Raw genomic sequence first — 21,602 nt, 5'->3', positions numbered from 1 at the left:
AGACTTAAGCATGAAAATTTCAGGCATGTGAAGATTTTAGGCAACTTTGTGGTTAGGAAATAGCTGAATATGCTTCAGAGAACTACATTCCTAAGTTTAAGCATCTGAAGTGTGGGTTAGTTCAGCTTTGGGTATTTTTGGCAATATGAAAGCATCCATGTATTTTTTTCAGTTTAAAAAGTCATATGGGATCCAGAAAGACCTGAACTGACAGCTGGCAGGTGTGTCCTGAGAGGAGGGGCTGAGGACTCTGTGCTTGTCTGCTTTGGAGAGACAGAAGCTGACGGTCAACCTCCTTGCTCTCTGCAGCTCCCTGAGAGGAGAAGTGGAGAGGGAGGTGCTGATCCCTTCTGCTTGGGATCCATTGATAGGACACATGGGAATGGCTCAAAGGGGCACCAAGGGAGGTTCAGACTGGACATTAGGAAGCATTTGTTTACCAGGAGGGTGGTCAGACACTGGAACAGGCTTTCTAGAGAGGTGGTTGATGCCTCAAGGCTGTCAGTGTTTAAAGGGCATTTGGACAATGCCATTGACAAGATGCTTTAACTTGGTCAGCCCTAAAGTGGTCAGGCAGTTGGAGCAGGTGATCATTGTCGATCCTTTCCAACTGAAATAGCCTGTTCTATTAATCTCTTTAAGATAGCTTCTGTATTTCTTGTTTTCATTCTGAGAGTTTTACTTTTTTCCTCTCCATCACCCACAGTATTCTAGTGACTATCGCATTTGTGACACATCCTTTTAAGGCTTTCTAGTGGTGTTTGAATTGATTTTAACCTCTAGTATGTCTTTGATTTCTGTAGATTCTGTTTGCTGATGGCACAGTGAGTAGGAGTCCTGATTCTGGTCCGGTCCTACCACCACCTACAATTCCAGGTGACATACAATCCTTATCAGAATTAGAGCTTTTATCTGAGACCAGCACTAGCAAAGGTAACATGTTTGTGTTTTGGACAGATACAAAGTTAGTAGGGCTGATGATACTTAATAAAGGGCATGTTTCTTTAGTCTGAAAACTCTGCCAGTATGAAAATGCAATTTTATCTGTACTCAGCTGCTGCACGCTGCTATGTTACCTTCACAGGAAATCATTTCTCTCCTACTCCAAATTTCTTTTTCTTCTAACTTGGTAGGACTCTAATAAGTAAAAAGTTGTGTAAGAACTTCACTGGTATCAGAATGATTAAACACAAAGTCTTTTAAAAGAGATCCTTGTAACTACCATAGTGTTAAATCCTTACTTTTGTCTTACACAGTTTTTAGTCTTTGTATTAAGAATTGCTTCTCTCACAGAGGATACATTTTTCTTTCTCACTGTATGTATTCTAAGGCACCTACTATTGGTCCTTATCAATTGGTTGTATGGACTTGTGGTTGGTGGTAATATAGCCATTCTTACTGTATTTTGTTTGACTGAGAAAGAACCTAATAAATGTTTACCTCATATCTCAGAGTGTAGTCCAAGATCATTTTCAGTATTACTTAATACACAGAATAATTATGACCTGTCATATTAATTTACAGTTTATTGGAAGTATGTGAATAAAAATGGCTGCTGAAGAGAAAGGGGTCTCAAAACCAGACTTTTTAAGTCAAGTCAAGCCCTTTTTCTTAGGATATTCCTTAAGATAACTGGAAAGATATTTCAGAACAATTCTGAAAAACCATTTTCTAATATGAATTCTCAATATCTGTGACCAGTGTATGTCCTTTATTTATGATCACGTTTTCACCTTCCCTACCTTTCCTCTCTTCTGCTTATTGTTCACAAATTTCTGTTGAAGGGTTTCATCTCTTTTTGGTTTGGGGGTTTGATTTTGTTTTTGCTAGATATTTGCTGTAAGTCTTTTAGCCTGGTCTCAGGACTGTGCTCTTGTCTTTTGCATACACTTAGTCTAAGTTATTTTTCCTGAATATGGGAGTCAAGGGTTCTCTATAACATTCTTAATAAGATGTCTCCAATTCCCTTTCATAATGAGATCTTCATCCTTTTCTTCTGATGCACCACAGGATTGATGGCATTAGCATGCTATTTACTTTTTATGTAAGGAAGAGCATTAGATGAGATCAGTTCAGGAGCACGCCTTTGAGGAGCAGGAGCTGTAATTTTCTTCTAGCCTGTTAGATAGCTCTTCTTGCAATTCTGTCAAAAGCAATGTTCACAAACTGCACTTTACTGGTTTTGTCTTTTGCCTTAGAGAATATCAAGTCTGATACAGAAATTTTTGTTTCTGCAGGAAAACGCAGGGACAAGAGCATTCTATCACACTCGCTCAAGGATGAGGAGTTTGAAAAGGCCAATTCTAAGCAATCTAAGGCAGGAACTTGGATAACAACAACTCCTTTAGGCATTCAAGTGGGCACTGAGGGTGCAACAAGAATGGATCTGAAGCCACTGCTCATGTATCAGGCCACAGACCCAGCTGATGGAACGGTATTACTGCTTTTGTGTTACTATAGCACTGTCTGTAAGCTGAGAGACAGGGCTGCCATCACATAAATGGTAGGATTTTTTCTTTGAAAACATCCTACAGGTTGTGTTATTGCACTGTTAGAAATACAGTAGCTTTAGATTTTGAAGAAAATGTGACTCCTCTGTCTCTGAAATAGATGAAGATGTGGTAGTCAAGCTTCTTCAGAGCTTCAGTCCTGTGCCTTATATTGTTGTCATTGCTGTCACAAGTATCACAGTGCCAATATAAATTAGTATTCCTCCATTCTTTCAGATTATGACTGTACGAGAAGATGAGGTGATAATTGTTGAGAAGCCGAAGGGCAGAAGAGTAGTAGAGCATGCTGATGGTACCAGGATCACAACTGTTTTTGAAATATGTGAACACCATTCTGTACCAGAGGGTAGTGTGGAAACAGGTAACATCAAAAGGGGAGCACTTACTTTTCTTGCACTTGATATATCTTGTGAAGCAGAAAGTTGCCAAAATATATACTAAAATATAAAGGTGGCTTATACAAGGAGCCTAGATAACAGATCCACTAGTGCAGTCTAGGCTTACTTTGTCTGATTTCTTTCAGCAGCATATTCATTGCAAAATTTATATTGTTCCAAGAAATTAAATTTCCTTCTTTCATACCTATGTGGTCCTCCTTCACCATGAGACCACAGTGCCAGAGTTTTAGTATGCTCATTGCCCTCTCTCCACTTGCCCTAACAATAACAAGCAAGCTGCTTTGAGTTTTAACTGAAGAGGTGTATGTAAGGACCTAGGCATCCTTATATTCTCCAGTGAAGCCATGGACTCACCAGCCTTGGAGATACTGGATATCTGAATATGGCTATGGAAAATGTCATGCCAAGAAAAGTGAAACTTATATTTGCCTGAAATAAGTGGGGCTAAAGGTCATCTGTGTTTCTTCTGGCTGGTGTTGTATTCTGTATGCCTGCTTCATTTGCTAGACAAGTCCTGTCCTCCTTAATTAAAATGAAGGGGACTTTTACTGTGTGGGTGTCTGGACTGTTCAAACAGTATAGGAAAAGACCATTACTGAGTTAGCAGGAAATGTTCAGGAACATTTCCCTGTGGGATTTTAGAAGTCAAAAGACCCTTGAACTGATCTGTCTCTTCAATGGAAAGGCAATGACCAGATTAACATATCTGTTTGATTTGTTTTCCAAGACCTATGCTGTTGAATAGGAATTTCTTCACACTTTAGAGCTTGTATTACAGGCACAAAGAATTTCAGTGATTCAATTTGTACGTTACAAATATCCAGATCATTATGATTAGTACCAGAGAGTACTTTCCTGGCCAGCTACAGACGGTTACAGAAATTTTTTGCTCTTGGGTTTTCCTACATTGAATTTGCAGTCCAGAACTTCAAAGGTTGTGTATTGTTTACATAACATAAAAAATATGTGATAAAGGATGCTATGAAGTTTATGAAGGTCTTGCACTGAGGAGATAAAGATCCAGCAGTATGAGAGAAAAAGCAAATTGAATCCTAAGACATTTCCATGATTCATGTTCTCCTGTCTCATTGTTCCGTATAAATTCTTCGATGAACCCTCAGAAGTCATCACAAAGAAGGTCAAAGGCACACGAGTAGAGAATCCTGAGTTTGCTACTGTTATAACAAATTGTGAGGATGGTACCTGTTGTACTGTCTTTGGAGATGGGACATCTATTCTAGCAAAGCCACAGGGAACATATCAGGTGGGAATTATTTTTAGTTTGTGACAGTGACATTTTATCTTCATGTTCCAAGTTCTCTGCCATTAGCAGCTCTCACCTTGATTGCCTCCCTTATCTATAGGATTCACAAATCCTATTAGTCCATCTTTTTCATACTCTGACAATGTTTAGATATTTACTCACAAATGTACAGTATATGTAAATCAGAGTCTTCAATTTCCTGAAGTTAAATATTACAGAGACTAAGGTCAGCCTACCTCTTGGACCTCACCTTCCTTCTTTCTCTCCCTTTGATTCCTGTTAACTAGATGATTCAGTATTAAATATCTGAAAGCTGTCCTTTTGATTTGTATCTGTTCTTCATTTTTGTGGTACGTTTAAAGTTTTCACCTTTGAGGATTGAATCTCTTCCCTTTTTGCTGCCATAGGTTTCACCCAAAAAGGGAGGCTTTCTTTTCATTGATGAAGATTGCTCAGCAGTTTATACGCATGAAGTTTATGATTTCATCAGCAAGGAAGAAAAGAAACAAGCAGGGAGATACATTATGAAACACACTTCCAGCACTATTTGCGAGATGATGGATCCTGAAGGAAATATTTTCAAGGTAAAATGCATGGAAGAAGACAAGTTTCTGCATTCTAATTTTATCTTATAAACTTCTCTCAAAGTCAAATTGTAATATTTAAAGTAGCCAGAATCAGGTCTCTGATATCTTCTTGACTAAGTGATGGATATCCCTTTTTTTAAATATTTATCCGCTTTTAGAGAGACTGAAACAGAACACATGGTGTACAGTTTAGCTCACCTGTAAAGAGCCCTTAATTAGCATGATTTGTACTATAGCAAAAAATCAGCTCTGCAAGTGAGGATTAAAAACTGGGTGTGTCAGATTCAGTTCATGGACTGTCCTTTCAGTCGTGCTTATTTAAATTGTATCTTGAAAAAGGCATTATTATTCCTTTTTAGGTCATTGTTAGTTATCTTGTTTGAATATGTTAATGTCACATTAGTTAATAAGCACATAGTATTTTCAAGAAGGAAAATACTGTAGACATTCACTCAGTAGGTATACATCAATGTCTGTCTTGAGTATACAGTTACCTCCTTGGCCAGTTAGTGAGTAGTTTTGTGTAACAGTCCTTGGGCATTTATTAAATATCAGCATATGATATTAGTATTTATGATACAGCATGTCTTTCTAGAGATGTTTTGGATTTTTCCCTGTCTTTTCAGTTTTCTTCTTTATTTCTTTTTCCTGTGAGTTTCAGGTTGCTCAACATGAAATGTTTTTTCTGTCTCTCTCACTGGGCTAGGTCATATTAAAGTTCACCAGCAAGTTACTGTTTCAAAAGTATCTTTTAACTCAAGTAATTTCAAATAATTTCTACTATAGGTCATGGTTGATGGCAGCACAGATGTGTGCATTCCCAGCATTGGCTCTGGTGGCAAGGAGGAGAGAAGTTCAGCAGCAGATGAAGTTAACAAACTTATCACGTATGATGAGCATGCCCCCAGGTAAACTGCATTGCATTCATAGCTTAACACTTTCTTTTCTTCACAACACAGTATTTGTACAGGGTTTATAGACTTGTGCTCCATTTGTTCAGTACTCTGTATTTGCACATTTGATGCCACCATGTTGGAGTTCTGCTTTCTTGATACAGCCCCACGTGTGTGTTTGGCTGTGCAGGTTTTTCATCGTCTCTGCAGATGGTTCTGGAACGGAGCTCCTGCGGAGGAAGGATGTACTCAAGTACATGGCTGAGGCCTGTAGTGATCCTGCCACTGCAGTCTTGCAGGACCCTGTACAAGAACAGACAGGTAGGAAACTTTTCTTTTCTGACAGACTACTAATAGAAAGAATTGCAAAGTTTCAAAACTGTTATTCGGACAGGAAATATTTTTACCCATGTAAACAAGCATTCACACTTCTGGCAGTGAAAGAAAGGAGTTTGGGGGAAAACTCTGGGAAGCAGAGAGTTAACTGAAGGACACTATTAAGGGATAAGTGAAGAAACAAATGGAATAGCTTTATCCACTTTCAGTCATACAAATGAAAGTGATAACCAAATAGATATATTCTCTGTGTTTATCATAAAAAAATTGAAGGTATCACAGTCTCCATTAATGGTATAGCAATGAAGACAGTGATGTCCTGATGTTGACCCTGTCTGTTGGAAAGAATACCTATTAAGAAGCTGAAAAAACATGACTGGAATAGCCAGTCCACCATTAGCCAATACCAACCACCTTGTAGTAGCAAGGCAAGAAGTTACATCCTGGAATGGTTGGTTGTTGTTGTAAAGTTAGTTGGAGATGCTGTGTTTCTATAAAATACACTGTGGTGTAACAGGTAGATGCTAACAAAAAAAAATCTTTTTTAAAGACAGGAAGGTAGGGCTCCCCTGGATATGAGGGGATGATAAGGGAAATTTGCTTCAAGCCATAAAGTACTAAGACATATTTCTCATAGATTTATGTCATAAGCATATGGCGTAAAACAGCTTTCCCACTTACTACTCTTATAAGGTATTGCACATTCACAAAAATTCACACAAATGACTGGTTTCCCATTGGAGAAACCAAATAAAATAATTTTGCCATGGGAAAAAGAAAAAAAGAAGGGATGTGGAGGGAGCCAGAAAGATGCAGAAGGTGAAAAGATGAGAAAGATGGAGAGTATACATACTCAGTGAAAATCCCAGTCAAGAAAATCTACTTACAACCAGCAGTCATCATAGTAGTAGATCTGATTTTCCTGACTTCCTGCTCCACCTTTCACAATACTGGCTCTATTTGCCTTGACAACAAGGTTTCACAAGGTTGTATCATTGTGACAAAGTACCTCAGTGGTGATATCCACTTTGAAGGTCACCTGTGGGGTAGATAATAGTAGATTAAGTAAATTTTGGGTTGGGCTGGAAAAAATATTTTGAAGAACATTGAAATTTATGCAAACAATACAAATAAATCATCCCTAATGGAATCCATCCAGTGAAGTGTAAAATACAGTGAAGAATTATGCATGTTCTAAATATGTTGTACTACTGAGATTAGTATTCAGTAAACATGGGTCAATGCTCTGCTCTTCCTTGTTTGGGATATTCCCCACACTATACAACTGAGCTGTTAATTAAGAATCAAAGCAGGTAGCATAAGCAGTTTATTGTTAAAAATGGCCTGAGTAATCTGAATTTGTATAACTATTCCGTAATCAGCTCAGTGATCTGATATTATCTGTAGCCACAGATACATGGAGTTTTATCTGTTGGTAATAAGATTTTTATAGTTAGGTAAGTAGTTTTTTCTGTAGGTCTGAGACACTTTTCCATTATTTTTTTAATTTGAACTGATTCTTAGCAAAATGTGTCTTTGAACCAGGTATTTTAAGTATTACTGTTCTCTGCCCTATGGCTGAAACATCCCCCTGGGTAATGAAGAAAGAACCAGAGAGTATAGTTCCTCCATTTCTTCAGTCATGGACTCAGGAAGAATCTTCTCCTCCTGAGGTATAATTGTTTCAAAGCTGTCTTTTATGTTAAAGCAATAGATGTTTGTCTCTGTGGGGAAATGAAGCTCTAAACAATGTGAATGTTAAATTCAGTTTATTAAGTAGAGAGGGCAGGGGGTAGGCTATGTCAGGGATATGTGTGGTCCCCTTGGGGTTCTTTTACACTTAGTGAGGGGATATAGCAATTTTAAGAGGAGTTTATTTTACCAGATGAAGATGTTTTGGAATAGGTAAGTTGTTCCCAGGAATCTACTGGCTTTATTGTCTTAAGGACAGTATATGCTTTTCATCTGAGACGCATTGCCAATAACTGCGTTTTTGGTTGGTTTTTTTTTTAATATAAGTAGCCTCTTGCTCTTTTTGTTTCCTCCTCTCTCTTCAGGGGGAGATCACAGGTCCCCCAGTTGGAACGTGTGTTTGGAAGGGTCTCTGCATCGGATCACCACACTTGCCAGCCTCCATGCGAAAATGTCCCAAAAAACTCCAAATCCGGAGGCTATTCCAGTACAAGCCACTCTGTGCTGAACGAAGAGAAAAGCTGCAGCTTTCCCTCAAGGTAGTACAACCACATTTATTCATTCTTCCAGTAAGCAATAGAGAACAGACAAGTAGACATAAAAATTATTCTTTAATCTGGATACTGATCTTTCAAAGGCAACACTGTAAGAAAAGTTCCACACCAAAGCGGCAAGGGAAGTCTCTCCTTTGACCATCTATTGTTGATTTTTAGAGAAAGATGAATGCTATTTGTTAAATTGGGAAGGAAGAACTGAAATTATTAGCACTGACAAAACTGTTGTAATAATTGCATAAATGTCCAATGAAAATACCCTCATTGCTCATAAATCAATATCTAATTAATGGATTTTTTCCAGAATGAAGTATCTTAAATCTTTAGCCACACATCACTTTGTCAGAGCAAAATCAAGATCTAAAGAAAATATTATTCTTCCTTTCTTCCTCTCCTATACGATTAAAGAGATATAAACAAGTGAAAAAGAACTGGCACTGGAAACAGATTGTTTCTGAGAACCTGTCTTTTAGTAAAGTTCTGTACTGCATGTAGCTTTCTGGCAGAGTGGTGTGTTTAGAACCCTTTTTTCCATCCAACTGATTTAAAGAAATATGGGAAAAGAAAAGTGTTCTTATCTGTAGCAGTTGGTATGATGTTATTGTAAATATCTATTTTAAGCCTACCTCTGCAAACAAAACATCTGCATCTTTCTTGTTCTTTGTCATTGTTCCACCAGGAATATATAGACAACATCTTAAAGCAGGAAGATGAGCTGGAAGAGATGAATGTGAAAGAACCAAGAACAGAAGAGGAAAAGGGGAGTGCTGCAAGTCTCCTAGAAATGACTACAGTGAGCAAAATAAAATTTTTAACTTCTTCTTTCAACAAAACCCTTGTATTGCATTGGAAGTGTGAGCCTTGAAACATTATCCATTAATAAAACAGCAAATGTCAGAGTAGCACAGTGCCAGTTCTGGTGTGGATTAATGGTAAAGCAGAGCCACGCTCACCTTCAGCTGGTCTGAATTCAGCTGGGCTCTGCTGCCACTTGGGGAAGCAATGCTCAAAACACTTCAAGAGTTTGGCTCTCCTGAATGATATGTTCCCAAACACACAGACCAAAATTACTTTCCAGTAATTTACTTTTTTTAATATCCCCCAACATCAGGGTGAAAATGTTTCCAGTCTGTTGTCATTGCACCTGGGAGATTTTTATTTCAACCACAGCCACCTCTATAGTAAGAATTTGAACCCTGCTTTTGGGATAATACAAAAACAGTCTGGAGGAATATTGTTATTTCTGCTTAGCAGCATTTATATATTTTTCTGGAAAATATAATCTGCAAATTTGCATGCATAAATAGAGCACGGAGAGAAAAAGGAGAGTAATAGGTAGTGGGAAAGGTGGGCAAATAGGAGAAGAGGGTCACAACTTTTCTGGAAAAAGGGACAAAGAAATGATCTGTCAGTAACTCCATCTGCCTCTATCCTCTAGGCAGACATTTATTTACTTTGATGAGACCCAGGTGCTGAATCTCACATGCTGCTCAGTCCCAGTGAACTTGTCTAGTGACTAATTATTATTGATTGTCCTGACTACCTTCAGCACATTTCCAGTTACAGATTTCACACTGGACAACTCTTTTCTGAGCAGCAGTCTCTCTGTGCACCTGCTGTGACCCAGGAATCAGTGTCACATTGCTCCCAAGTCTCCAATAGCTCTGTTACAACCCAGACTGCCTGGTCACAGGAACTGTGGTTTCCAGTTAATTGCGTGAGAGTCAGCATGAGAATAAAGGAAACACTTCAGTTTACAGTCTCTTATCCCTCATTCACTTTACTGTAAGCCAGCCACATGAGAGCTCCTCAGTAACAAAGCCTGCAAATTCCTGAACATATTTCCCATTTGACTTGTGACCATGAGTTTTAGATCTTGTTCAAATTCTTTGCAGAAGGATTTAAATTTGATTAGGAATTAGCTTAGTTGATCTACTAAGAAGTAACCACATAAAATACAAAGCTATCTGTGAGGTAGGTCATCAAGAAGGAAACAAATACCTGTTTAGAAAAGGGAAATTGTAATTCATTCCCTTTTTTCCCAGCTTATGTTTTCTAACACACTGAAATACCTGACAATGTGACTACAAGAATGGGGGTAACAAGATAGCACTTGTTTACAATATAAATCCCTTGAACAAGATGCTGTTGTTGTGAATTTTACTTCTCATGTAGTCACAGTTATTCCTTCTTCATTGCAGTCCTTCCCTGACTGGGAGAAGTCAACTGAAAATCTCTGTGATAGAGGTAATAAAAATTGAATACCTATATTTTTAAAATTTAAAATATCATCGTAAGTTTAAAAGCATTGTAATATTTTTTTTAAAGAGGGAATATAAAGGTGAATTCATCTATGTGCTTTGTACATGCTTCTGTGTGACTCTCACAGGTGATTAGAACTTGTTAGCATCAATGATCCAACACCTCTGAAAAACAATTCCTGGTTTTAGGCATGTGTATTTGACATTTTGACTCACATTTCCACATATAGTGAGTTTTCTTAGTTGTAAGAACTATGAAAATACTTGGCTACTTCTATACAAGTAACAACTTTTCAGACAAGTTTTTCAAAGTAACTAAGTAAATCCTGGTTGTTTGTTACATTTCAAAATCTAATCTCAAACCATCACGTGTTTTTGTTACGTTCACCTGCCTAAGGGAAAAGACGGAGCAATATATTTGCTTTCCCTCATGAATCTCTGTTAACATTGATTAATGTTTTCAATATGTACAAATAAAAATTAAGATGTCTGTTTCTTTTAAAAAGCCCCAAGTATTTTCCATAGAAAAATCCATAACATTCTATCCCATAATGATGCTAGTCTTTAAAGTGTTCTTTTCCTGCCCTTCCTACCTTGTGAAGAGTACTTCTACTTGCTAAAAAAGAGCATACTGTGCAAAGCAAACAGAAACTGCTGCAACAAATACTTGCTGAAGTTTCCTTTCAAATAGAGATGTGATTTTAATGTAGCATTACTAATGAAGAAGACAGTGGGAAAGAAAAGCTCTTTAAAATAGGTAAAAATAGAAAAAGCTGAAAAATAAAATCATATTTTATGGTGAAAAAGCTGACCAAAAAAAACCCCCCACATTTTGAAGTTTGAACTTTTGTAATTCCCAAAACACTAAGAGATATTGTCATAGTCTAATAGGGTCATACCTCTCAAATACTCACATCTCCTAAATTTTGCCACAGAAATTTGTTTTCAGCCAAGGAAATTTCTTCAGAGCCACAATTTAGCTTCAAGGCATAAAGTAAACAACACATTTTACAAAATATGCCAGAGGACAGGGCAACTCTTTAATAAAGTCCCAGAGCTGGTCACAATCTTTAACGTGGAAAGACTGGCATTTCTCCATTATACATACTGAACTAGTAGTTCCTTCCATGAGAATGTTGATTATGGCTGCTTCACAGCCTCAGTTAAGCACAACTTAAGCAAGTTGGATGTAATAAAAGCCCACACTTTTCCTCAGCTGTAGATAGAGACCTCAGAGCACTGCAGTCAGAAAGTGGCTGAATGACTTTTCCTATTCACAGGTATTTGTATCTTGAAAGAACATAAAGATATGTCAGGAAATACAGGGTGGGAAGTGTAAACTTAATCTGCTTCTTGTCCTTTCAATATTGAATTCAGTTTCTTACCTGAAAAAGTTCTGATCTTGATTTTTGGAATGAAGTTCTTTCTGTCTTTTGCCTCACGGTAACAAAGACTCTGTTAGGTTTCCATAGAGTGGCAGAAAGATGCATTAAAAACATATCCTTTGATGTCTTCTCTTCATAACACCTAGCACTGCTTAGCAGAGCACACCCACTCAGTAACACTCTTCACCTTGCAGCCCGTGTGAGTGAGCTGTATGAAGAGGCAGTGTTCCAGAGTCACACAGAGAAGACAAGCATTACAAAAAGAGAGGACCAGCAGAAGGGGCCAAGGTAGGACACAGCAGTGAGGACTGGTGCAAATGTAAATGACACAAAGGGCGAAACCAAGCACACAGGGAAGGCAATGTGCTTTATTGACTGTCTTCAAGGACTGGGACCTATGGCTCTAGATACATATGGCAATGTCTTACTTGTCCTGTGATTATTTTGTCCCTCGATGCTTCTCTTTCCTTTTCTGAAAGATACTTCGAAGTTTGTTGGGAAAGGATTTCGGATGTTTCTTTGATTGAATGATCTAACAAAAATGCAGATATGAGCAAACAATTTTGTGCAAACCATACAAGTCCAAGTCAGGAGTCACCTGAGGTGTTTACATAACATAAAAAGCATTTTATTTCCAGGGCTGTCTTGTAAATATTGTTGTATTTATAGAACACTGCTAGTTTTCTCATTTCCACTGCTCTTTCTTTTTTTCTTCCTGATGATTCAGTCCAGAAGGAGTAACACTAAAGTCCAAGTGGCAAAGCAAACTAGAACAGAACAGGTAATAATATTAGTAGGATCAAGTTATTTCATGAGCCAGCTTAGTCTACTTTCGTAAAGAATGTTATTGATTTCACCAGGTCTTGGGTGATGGTCCAATGGCTTGCCTGCAAATAATGGGGTGTTTTCTGCAACAGAAATGATAAATAAATGGTTTGAGTCTCTTTTATTTTCCCAAAACCTAACAGCATTACTGTTAATTTACACTAAGCAAAACAAGGCTGAAGTCAGAAGCTCTGTGTTTCATTTCTGGTTCTGCCACTAATGTGGAATGTACTGTATATTAATATTTTCAAATGCTGATGCTTTAGGTTAAAATTCAGGTATTCCACAAATAAAAGCTGATTTTTTCAAATAGAACCCCAGACACATCTGCCATTCAAAGCTTCTCTAGGTAAAACTGTCCCAGCTCTCTCAGCCTCTCCTCACATGAAAGGTCTTCCAAACCCTTAATCACCTTTGTGGCCCTTTGTGCACCAGACAGCTCAAAAATGGACACAGCACTCCACATGAGGCTTTGCATATTGCTTCTTAATTACTTTCTGACTTGCATGAAATAAAAAAGCCTTTTAGAGTTTCAGCGTTACATTTTAAAATAGCATTTCACACTGTTTTGGATCCTATTTTAAAAATTACTTTAAATATATATATCTGAGCAGCCAGCACCCAAGAACATCATGTGCAATTCTGACTCTAAAACCAGTGTTAAAACTCTCAGTATGATTAAGAGTGATAGTTTCATAGCTGGTATTGGACCCTGCAAGTCAGTGAAACTCTAGTAGTGTAAAACTGGGCTAAATCAAGCTAAAAACATGACTGATCTTTACTCTGGTCATCCTTACTTTCAGAAGTTTCAACAGCTTCTTCTGTATCCACAGAGCCATCAAGTCTTTCTGTGGTAAAATAAGGAAATTAGATGAGTTTTGCATTCAAAATTTTAGTAATGCATCTAGAATACCAGTTCTTAGCTTTCAGTGTTTGTTGGAAGGTTGGAAAGACACCAGTGGCAGTCCCAGAGGTATTCTATGAGATTCAGAGAAATGGAGCATGTTCTGAGGAGGAGCCCTTCATAGCAGGCAACTCACTGTCCATGTGCATTCTGATCAGACCAGTCAATTCTTAATCCACCCCTAAGAAAATTGCCAATTACAATAATATTACTCCGTGTGATGAACAAGGGGAAAAAAATGCCACTCGCCTTTACCAATTCCATTTCTTAATGCATAATACTGAAAACAGGATGAACTCAGTGATAATGCTTTTTTTCTTTATTTTCCTTACCTACAATGTCAAAAACACACTTAGGAGAGAACTGGATGAACAAAAGACAACATTTATGGCAATAAAAAACAAATTATTTGCTCCATACTTTGAATCTGAATTCAGCAAGGACTTTTTCCAAGAAAAGGTAATGCAGCTGAAAACTGGATGAGTTGTGTTAGGTCAGGTAATATCTCCCATACTCCCAAAGACAATTTTGGGTTTATATCTCAGCCTCTATTTATCTCAACAAACCACTACAGCAACAAAAGGACAGCTGTGGCAAAATTAATACAGGGGATTATATGCCCTTGTAAAGGAAATCCTATCTTGAAGATGGTATATGTTCACTGAGTACCAACTCTATAAAATTCCTTACATAAACTGTGGAGAGAGTCTGATTCAGAGCAAAGCTCAATCTCAGGTTTTTTAACTTACCCCTCAAACCCCTCTTTCTGCTTATTAGAAGGGGAAGAAGTAAAACTAACACTCCTTATTTAGAGGTGATCTTGGGGGCTTTCCTATTGCAATTGCACCTGGTAAATGCTCTAAGTGCATAAAGCCCTTAGAGGTTGTAGGTTGTACAACCTGTAGGTTGTAATCTGATGTAACTATGTATATCTCTTTTATAGTTACAACTTTGGTTCTGCTTATTTGTTTCCTTTACACTCCTTTCTTTCTTTTTTTTCCTTTCTTTTTTTGCAGGGGGAGGAGGGTGTCTGCTGGTTATTTTTGCAAGGTGTTTGTTTAGCTGGGAAACCTAAGCCCTCTTTCTTACTTTTCTGTAGTATCCTGATTTGGAAACAATGTCTAAGGAACTTCCTCCACTACAAAAAGAAGAAAGTGTGACTTCCCCTCTAGAGATGATAAGAGAACCCAGTGGAGGTAATCTACTGTGTCTGGCACTGGGTTTGTATCTTCTTCAGGAGGAAGAAGCTCTTGTAGACATCACTGAATGTGGAAGAACCATCAGCTTTGGATGCTAAACTGAAGAACTGGGCTATGAATGAGGGGTGGATAGATGAAAAATGCTCAAGAAAAACTTAAATGGAATAAATAATAGTTAGGGGTGGATGAGAAAGAACCGAGGACGCTGAGTTTAGAAAAAAACTAGTATGACTGTAGGGAATATATAGGAGATTTCATTCTGAAACTCAGTGATAAGAGGGAACTGGTGGAAAAGCAATATGGAATAGGAATCATGCAGGCTAAGGACAGATTAGAGAATATGGGAGGGAAGCAGTGAAAGAGTGATCATAATCTTAGTCTTGAGCTTTACAGAACTGAGAGGAATACTTCAGTTCCATTTGAAAAGCAGCCCTGACAAGTTACTGAAATCTTAAAGTGAGATTAAAAGTCATACACAGCAAAGATTCTTATCGGGAAAACAGTCCTCTGTGGGGCTTTACCAGATCCCCACTAATTACCATATTTCGTCATTTTCAATCGCCGTAAGACCTGTGTTGGATTGTCTTTTAGTCCTTTATGGCTTATAGTTCAGTTAGCCAGAGAACAAGAAATGACTAATCACACAATAGGCATTTTTGATCCCTGTCACCCAGTAGAGCAAAATGTCACATGCAGAATTTTCCCAGCCTCTCATGGTTATGTAGACAGCTTTCCGAGATTGTCTAAATTAAAGTGCCAAAGACTGTGATTTTGTTTCTCATGTTTATGAAAATGATGGTCATCATAAAAATCACTTGACTCAGTTTTCTATTATTTTCCCTTCAGCAGCTGAATTTCCTGATAGCACAAGTGATTCGTCACTTTCATCTGGCCTTCTGCTGCAGGATCCTTCCAAACAAAATGATGGTCCCAGCAGCACAACAGGTACATCTGCTTTCCAGACTGTAGTTGGAGCAGCTTGATACCTTTTTATAACTTTTGACACAATATTTGCAATACAAATTTAAATCCACCCGTCACTTTTTCATGCTTTTGGAAATCTTTCCCTTCCAGACCTAAACAAGGCTCCTATATCAGAAGAGACACCCTTTCAACGTAAAGTTCCAAGTCTGATGGTGGATGTTACAGGACAGACAAGAAAAGAGAAAGTAATATTACCATCATACCTTCAGGGGAAAAAACCAAACATTATACCAAATAAAAAGGTAAAAATAACCTCTTTCTTGACAATATTCATATCCTCTGAGTCATCTCTTTTCCATAAAATCTTCACCCTGGAGCAATACTGGAAGGTATTTTGAATCTGTTCACTGAAACATGGCTGTTGCAATTTATGTATGTTTATTGGTAATTCTGGAAGTACATTTCCTCTCAGCTGCTAGGACAAACTCATTCTGCATCAGGCACCTACATGGAAGCTCTGTTTCCAAAAGAGCAGAGCTTCCCCTCTTTTCCCTGAGACACTTTAATGGCTTAATACGTCTGAAAACTCAAACCAGTGTAAATTTTCAGACAGTATTTAAAGTGCCACTTCAGTTTTTGCTCAGATTAGGATGTCTTTTTGTAATTCTTCAAGGTGAGTGGACAGAGGTCAAATGTAGGTTAAGTAACTCTGTGCCTGACTTAAGGGCCACCAACTTTGTCGTGTGTTTTGTTTGCAAAGATAGAAGATCCCGTCGCAGGAAAGGTCAGCATATCTTCTCTTGCAACAAGACAGGATCTTACCAGCTTCCATCTCATCCCACCCAGAGTGACATTTGGAGTGCTAAAGGAAGGCTGCACCTATGCAACCACTGTAATCATGAAGAATGTTGGTGTGAACTTCTCAAGGTTTGTTTGAATTCTTAGTACCTGGTTTTTATCTCTCCAAATAGATCCTGACAAAAATCAAGTACAGTTTCTCATGACAGCCACCACTCCAGAGAAAGTGCAGGAATTCTGACTTACAGGTCTGCCAGAGCTTTCCATAAGATGGAGCCATATCCTAGGAATGCCTCTTCTACTGCCTTTCCTTTAACAGCTTCTGGTGCAAGGGCATGCTGGTAAACTGTTCTTCGGGAGGAATGAAATCCACAGGATCAGTTCCAGAGCAGTGCAAAAGTAAAGGTCATATCTGATCTAATGATCTTTAAAAATCTGAACAGCAGGAGGTGCATTCACAAAAGGACTGAATCTCAGAAGTGAAACAATCAGTAAGAAAAGAGGAAGCGAGACTTCTGCTTTAGTTGGTACCATTAAAGATTATTTGCATAAAATTCATACCAGTATCATGCCTTCTGCAATAGAGTCCTATCAAAGGACATTAAATAAATATTGTTATGGATTTTTGAGTGTGCAACACACAGGTGTTTGCCAAGAAGCTGTTTGTACTTCAACTTCCTTTGAATGTTCAGGTTGAAAAAGCAGATGTTTCACATTCTGTTGTAAGGACCAGGCAGTGTTAACAAGCTCTTTGAAGGCTTACTTTGGCCTAATCATCTGCTCCTTTGGGGTTTTTTTGTTAGAAACCTGAGGCTTGGCGAGAAGCCCAGGAATACTGCTGTGGTCCAACTTGTACATTATGATGGAAGGGATGAGCTAAGAAATTCTGCTGGCATTTACAAAAGCAGAGGAAGAGCAGGCAGCCTGCTTCTTATATGTGACTTCTCCTGCATGCAACAGTTTCTGGCAAACTGATTCTCTTCTCTTTTTCACAGATTTCGGGTGAAGCAGCCGCCTCCATACACAGGACTGAGAGTGATGTACATACCAGGACCTGTAGGTTACACAGGAGAGCTTTTGGGTTTTTTTCTAGACTCAGCTACCCTCAGGCTAGCTAGCACTCCTGTCTGGGACACCAGCTGTCTGAGAACAGAGCTGCCAGGGTACACAGTTTTGTTTAAAGTTATTTGAAGTGATGCTGTCTTCCACCATCCCTCTGCCGCCTTCAGCTAAGCACCCCATGCACTCGAGTCTCAGCCTGTGCCAGAATGCAGAGGGATAAACATGTTAAGTTTAGTGAAAAGCAGCAGGTCAAGCAGTGAGGTTAAACAGAGCTTTTTCAAAGCAAACAGGATTGCTCTACCACTGCCTCAGTTTTCCCTTCTGCTCAGGGTGTTTGTTATATCTGCTCTGTCTTATGCCTAGACTTAACTTCCTGTCTTGGTACCTTCAGGATTTGAACCTAGTAAGCTATTGCCTCAATCCTTTCTTCTCCTGTTTCCAACTGTTCTCCACCTTACATCTTTTATCTAGCAAAGCACCATAGCACATTAAATTATCCCATTAAGCAGGAAGCTTTCATGCTTTCTGCTTTTGTTCAGTCTCTCTTTTCACCTGCCTGTTTTATCTGAAGAAATAGTGCTGGCCAGTCTCCCCAGAGCATCCACGTAATACCAAGCAGTATCTTGCCAATGCATGGAATCAAGAAGCAATGACTTGTGCGGGGAGGCAGTGCCAGAGTGCAGGTCAAACCTCCTAGTCCAGAGCCTCAGCCACAACTCAGTACTTAAAATCATAGAATAGTTTAGGTTGGTAGGGATCTTTAAAGGTCCCAGTTGAGAGAGAAGGATGTTGTGGGGGACTGTGTCAAAGGCCTTACAGAAATCCAGCTAGAGGGCTGGAATAATTTCCATTCTCTTCTTTTCTCCACACATTTGTCCTTTTGTATCTCCCTACCTCTGTGTTCTTTTTAGAACAGAATAGAACATTTTCTTTCATTTGGAAGGGACCTACACTGGCCATCTAGTCCCACTGCCTGACCACTTCAGGCCTGCATGGTATTAAAGACACTGTCCAAATGCCTCTAACACTGACAGGCTTGGGGCATCAACCACCTCTCCTTTGGGTTCTCTCCCAGCTGTCTCAATTCCCCTTTTTCCTCTGGAACCTAAAAGGAAGTTTAAGGGGGGAAAATGCCAACACCTGGCAGTTTTCTTTCAAACTGCCAAGTGAAGAGACAATGTTTTGTACCGACCTTTCTAGCAAGACAGATACTGGGTAACTGGGCAATCCTGTGTGCTGGGCAGTGAGTCTTGCATCAAACACTGAAGAGCCACGTGCTCCCAGGACTGCTGGAGGGGACCATGTATGAAACTTGCACCTTACCTGTGAGTCATCCTCTGTCTCTCCTAGGTGGCAGCAGGCTTGCAGGTTGAACTGGAGATAGAGATTTTGGCCATGGTAATTGGAGGGAAGGACTCTGGTGGTCTTGAAGAAGTTTCCCATGATATTGAAATATTAACAGAGACAGAAACTCTTCTCCTGCCTGTAAAAGCAAATATCCTTTGTTGTATTATTTCTTACACGCACTTTGTAGCATCGACCCTGGGGATCATCTTCCTGTCAGGAGCCTCAAGCACTGTTTCCAGTGCAGGCTGTCCTTTTCAGAAATACACAAATGGGTGTTTTCAAAAGCACAACAAATGAACAATTTAAGATTCTGATGCCAAAAGCATCAAAGTAACATGGTTTGAAAAGTGGGGAAAGGAAGAATGGCAACTCAGAAAGATGTGGCTTTCAAAAAACCAATTAAAATAATAGGAACTTTTTCCCACCACCCATCATGAAAATACTTTATTACATTTTCGAATCTATATTAGTATCTGGTGATACAACGTCATGAGCAACAAAATGATGTATCATCCTGATCCTGAACAGGCAAATGGGACAATCCCTGCAGCAGCAAAGATACAAGCACAGAAGCATATGAATGCTGTCAGAAATGAGCCTGTGTGGGTTGAGTGGGCTTTTCAGTTGTTTAACTGAGGACAGCAGTACAGCAAAGTCAATAGCTATTGTTTCTCTTTCCCTTGTGCTCCAGAAACTACAATGATTTTTTTAGATAAAATTACAGGCTCATTTTTAAGGGCAAGATTAGAAGGGTGAAGTTCTCTTTGACATTCAATCAAATTTACACTTAGAAGTCTGTGAGAAGGGATCCTCTGGAAACCTGTAAAAGAAATAGCAAGGCAAGCTACATCCAAACATGCCAAAAGCTTCATTCAGAGTAAGGACCACCCTTACCAAAGAAAGGAGAGTTTCAGGGTGCTCTGAGCCTGACCAGAGTAATAGATAACAGTGATTCCACTGAGCCTTTATATGCCCTGGCTGTGACATTGAAACTCCCTAAATTTACTTTGCATTGATCCAAAGAAACCTTTCATGCCTATAATTGCAGAGCTGAGCTAGACAGGATGGGTGGCATAGCAGCAAAACCAGCTGCTGTTCTGTTCCCACTCACCCAGTCCTCAGACGCAGTTGCAGACCAGCCTCCAAAACATGTGCCCTTCCCCCACATTTACCTGTTCCTTTAATCTTTGAGCTGAGGGCAATAGAACAGCTTCAAGATGTTTCACAACCTTATTTCATTCCTCCCTCCACAGATGTTATTTTAGTTAAAGAAATGTACCAAAACGGTTAGATCCTTACCATGACATTGCACCTGTGTTAGCCAGTGACGTTTATGAGTGCCGCCCAGAAGGATACCCCCAGGAGGGGATGGCAGCAGCAGTCCAGGCAGTTCCCACAAGCCCCAAGCCACGGTTACGGATCACACTCCCACGAAAGCCTTGAAGTTAGTGTAAGTACTGGATGCAGTCACACCAGCTGTAAATTAAAGTAGTTGTTTTACCTCCTCTTTGCTTCATCAGCAGCATCCTGAACAAACCTCATGCGAATGATGTACCTGTCACACTGACTTGGTAACTGTGACAGGAGAAGGGAAACACTGGATGTCATTAACCAAAGCACTACAAGAGAACTGCAGATTATTGCAACTGCTCAGCTTAGCAGAGGCACTCACAGCAGAGCAGACGCCTCAGTTCTGTCCCAAATCCTTCACTTACTGTCTCCACATTAAACAAATCCTTGAGCCTCCTGGCAGCTGGATTTATTACAGTTAAGCTCTAATAAATCAGCCTCTCTTTAACATTTTCCACTTTCTAAAACCAAATCTTACTGGTGACCCATTGACATTGACAGCAAGTCTAACAAGGGCCAGGAGTCTTACAGATAGGGCAGCCTTAATGTGACAAGTTCAAATACACACAACCCTCTGCACACAGTTTCATTCAGCACATTTCTGTAGCCTTACAGAATCAGTCTACATGAACAATCACAGAATATCCTGAGTTGGAAGGGACTCACAAGGATCAGGTCCAACTCCTGGCCCTGCACAGGACAGCCACATGAATCACACCATGTGCCTGAGAGCGTTGTCCAAACACTTCTTGAGCTCTGTCAGGCTTGGTGCTGGGACCATTTCCCTGGGGAGCCTGTTCCATTCCCCACCAACCTCTGGGTGAGGAACCTTTCTTGATGTCCAACCTAACTCTTCTCTGACACAACTTCAGGCCATTCCCTCGGGTCCTGTCAGTGGTCACCACAGAGAAAAGATCAGTGCCTGCCTCTCCTCTTCCCCTCATGAGGAAGCTGCAGACTGCAGTGAGGTCTCCCCTCAGTCACCTCCAGGCTGAACAAACCAAGTGACCTCAGCCCCTCCTCACACGGCTTCCTCTCCAGACTTTTAATCTTCATAGCCCTCCTTTGGATGCTTTCTAAGAGTGTCTTAGAATGGTTAAGTCTTCCCTGACAACAAGAAAGCCTTACTGGGAATTCCTCACAAACCACCAGTCAACATGTTTAACATTAGGCTGGTGTTCACGTCACCCCCATGAGCTCAGGCACTCTACAATACAATCAATGGTGACAGTTCATAAACAGGAACCCTGTGGATGTCTCTTCTCAGCTCAACAGTCCCTGTTTGCTTCTTATGTGTAACACTGACATCATCT

General features: G+C 39.5%; 1 protein-coding gene and 2 long non-coding RNA genes across 3 annotated transcripts in view; 1 reads left to right on the top strand and 2 right to left on the bottom strand.

Annotated features, from left to right (window-relative positions):
* The window catches only part of SPAG17 (sperm associated antigen 17), an 89,726-nt gene that overhangs the window by 66,492 nt on the left and 1,632 nt on the right, over positions 1-21,602 (top strand). The window contains exons 27-47 of the mRNA XM_048294062.1: positions 804-933; positions 2,238-2,434; positions 2,727-2,871; positions 4,030-4,172; positions 4,580-4,756; positions 5,546-5,667; positions 5,843-5,973; positions 7,534-7,661; positions 8,046-8,219; positions 8,914-9,027; positions 10,436-10,481; positions 12,075-12,168; positions 12,608-12,661; positions 13,966-14,068; positions 14,709-14,805; positions 15,658-15,753; positions 15,883-16,034; positions 16,493-16,659; positions 17,526-17,586; positions 18,943-19,087; positions 20,252-20,389. Of these exons, the coding sequence (XP_048150019.1) occupies positions 804-933; positions 2,238-2,434; positions 2,727-2,871; positions 4,030-4,172; positions 4,580-4,756; positions 5,546-5,667; positions 5,843-5,973; positions 7,534-7,661; positions 8,046-8,219; positions 8,914-9,027; positions 10,436-10,481; positions 12,075-12,168; positions 12,608-12,661; positions 13,966-14,068; positions 14,709-14,805; positions 15,658-15,753; positions 15,883-16,034; positions 16,493-16,659; positions 17,526-17,586; positions 18,943-19,087; positions 20,252-20,382 (2,607 nt within the window). The 3' untranslated portion in view covers positions 20,383-20,389. The remainder of the gene's footprint in view (positions 1-803; positions 934-2,237; positions 2,435-2,726; positions 2,872-4,029; positions 4,173-4,579; positions 4,757-5,545; positions 5,668-5,842; positions 5,974-7,533; positions 7,662-8,045; positions 8,220-8,913; positions 9,028-10,435; positions 10,482-12,074; positions 12,169-12,607; positions 12,662-13,965; positions 14,069-14,708; positions 14,806-15,657; positions 15,754-15,882; positions 16,035-16,492; positions 16,660-17,525; positions 17,587-18,942; positions 19,088-20,251; positions 20,390-21,602) is intronic.
* On the bottom strand, positions 5,658-12,035 carry LOC125321355. The gene is made up of 3 exons (XR_007201523.1): positions 11,881-12,035; positions 6,876-7,027; positions 5,658-5,955 (listed from the first exon to the last, which is right to left on the bottom strand). It is a non-coding gene; the product is annotated as an uncharacterized LOC125321355 (long non-coding RNA).
* LOC125321354 lies at positions 12,191-16,958 on the bottom strand. The gene is made up of 3 exons (XR_007201522.1): positions 16,777-16,958; positions 13,503-13,553; positions 12,191-12,788 (listed from the first exon to the last, which is right to left on the bottom strand). It is a non-coding gene; the product is annotated as an uncharacterized LOC125321354 (long non-coding RNA).

This window comes from Corvus hawaiiensis, chromosome 2 (assembly GCF_020740725.1).
Source record: "Corvus hawaiiensis isolate bCorHaw1 chromosome 2, bCorHaw1.pri.cur, whole genome shotgun sequence".
Taxonomy (NCBI): domain Eukaryota; kingdom Metazoa; phylum Chordata; class Aves; order Passeriformes; family Corvidae; genus Corvus; species Corvus hawaiiensis.
Note: the sequence above shows the minus strand (reverse complement) of the source record. Positions and strands in the feature narration are given on the sequence as shown.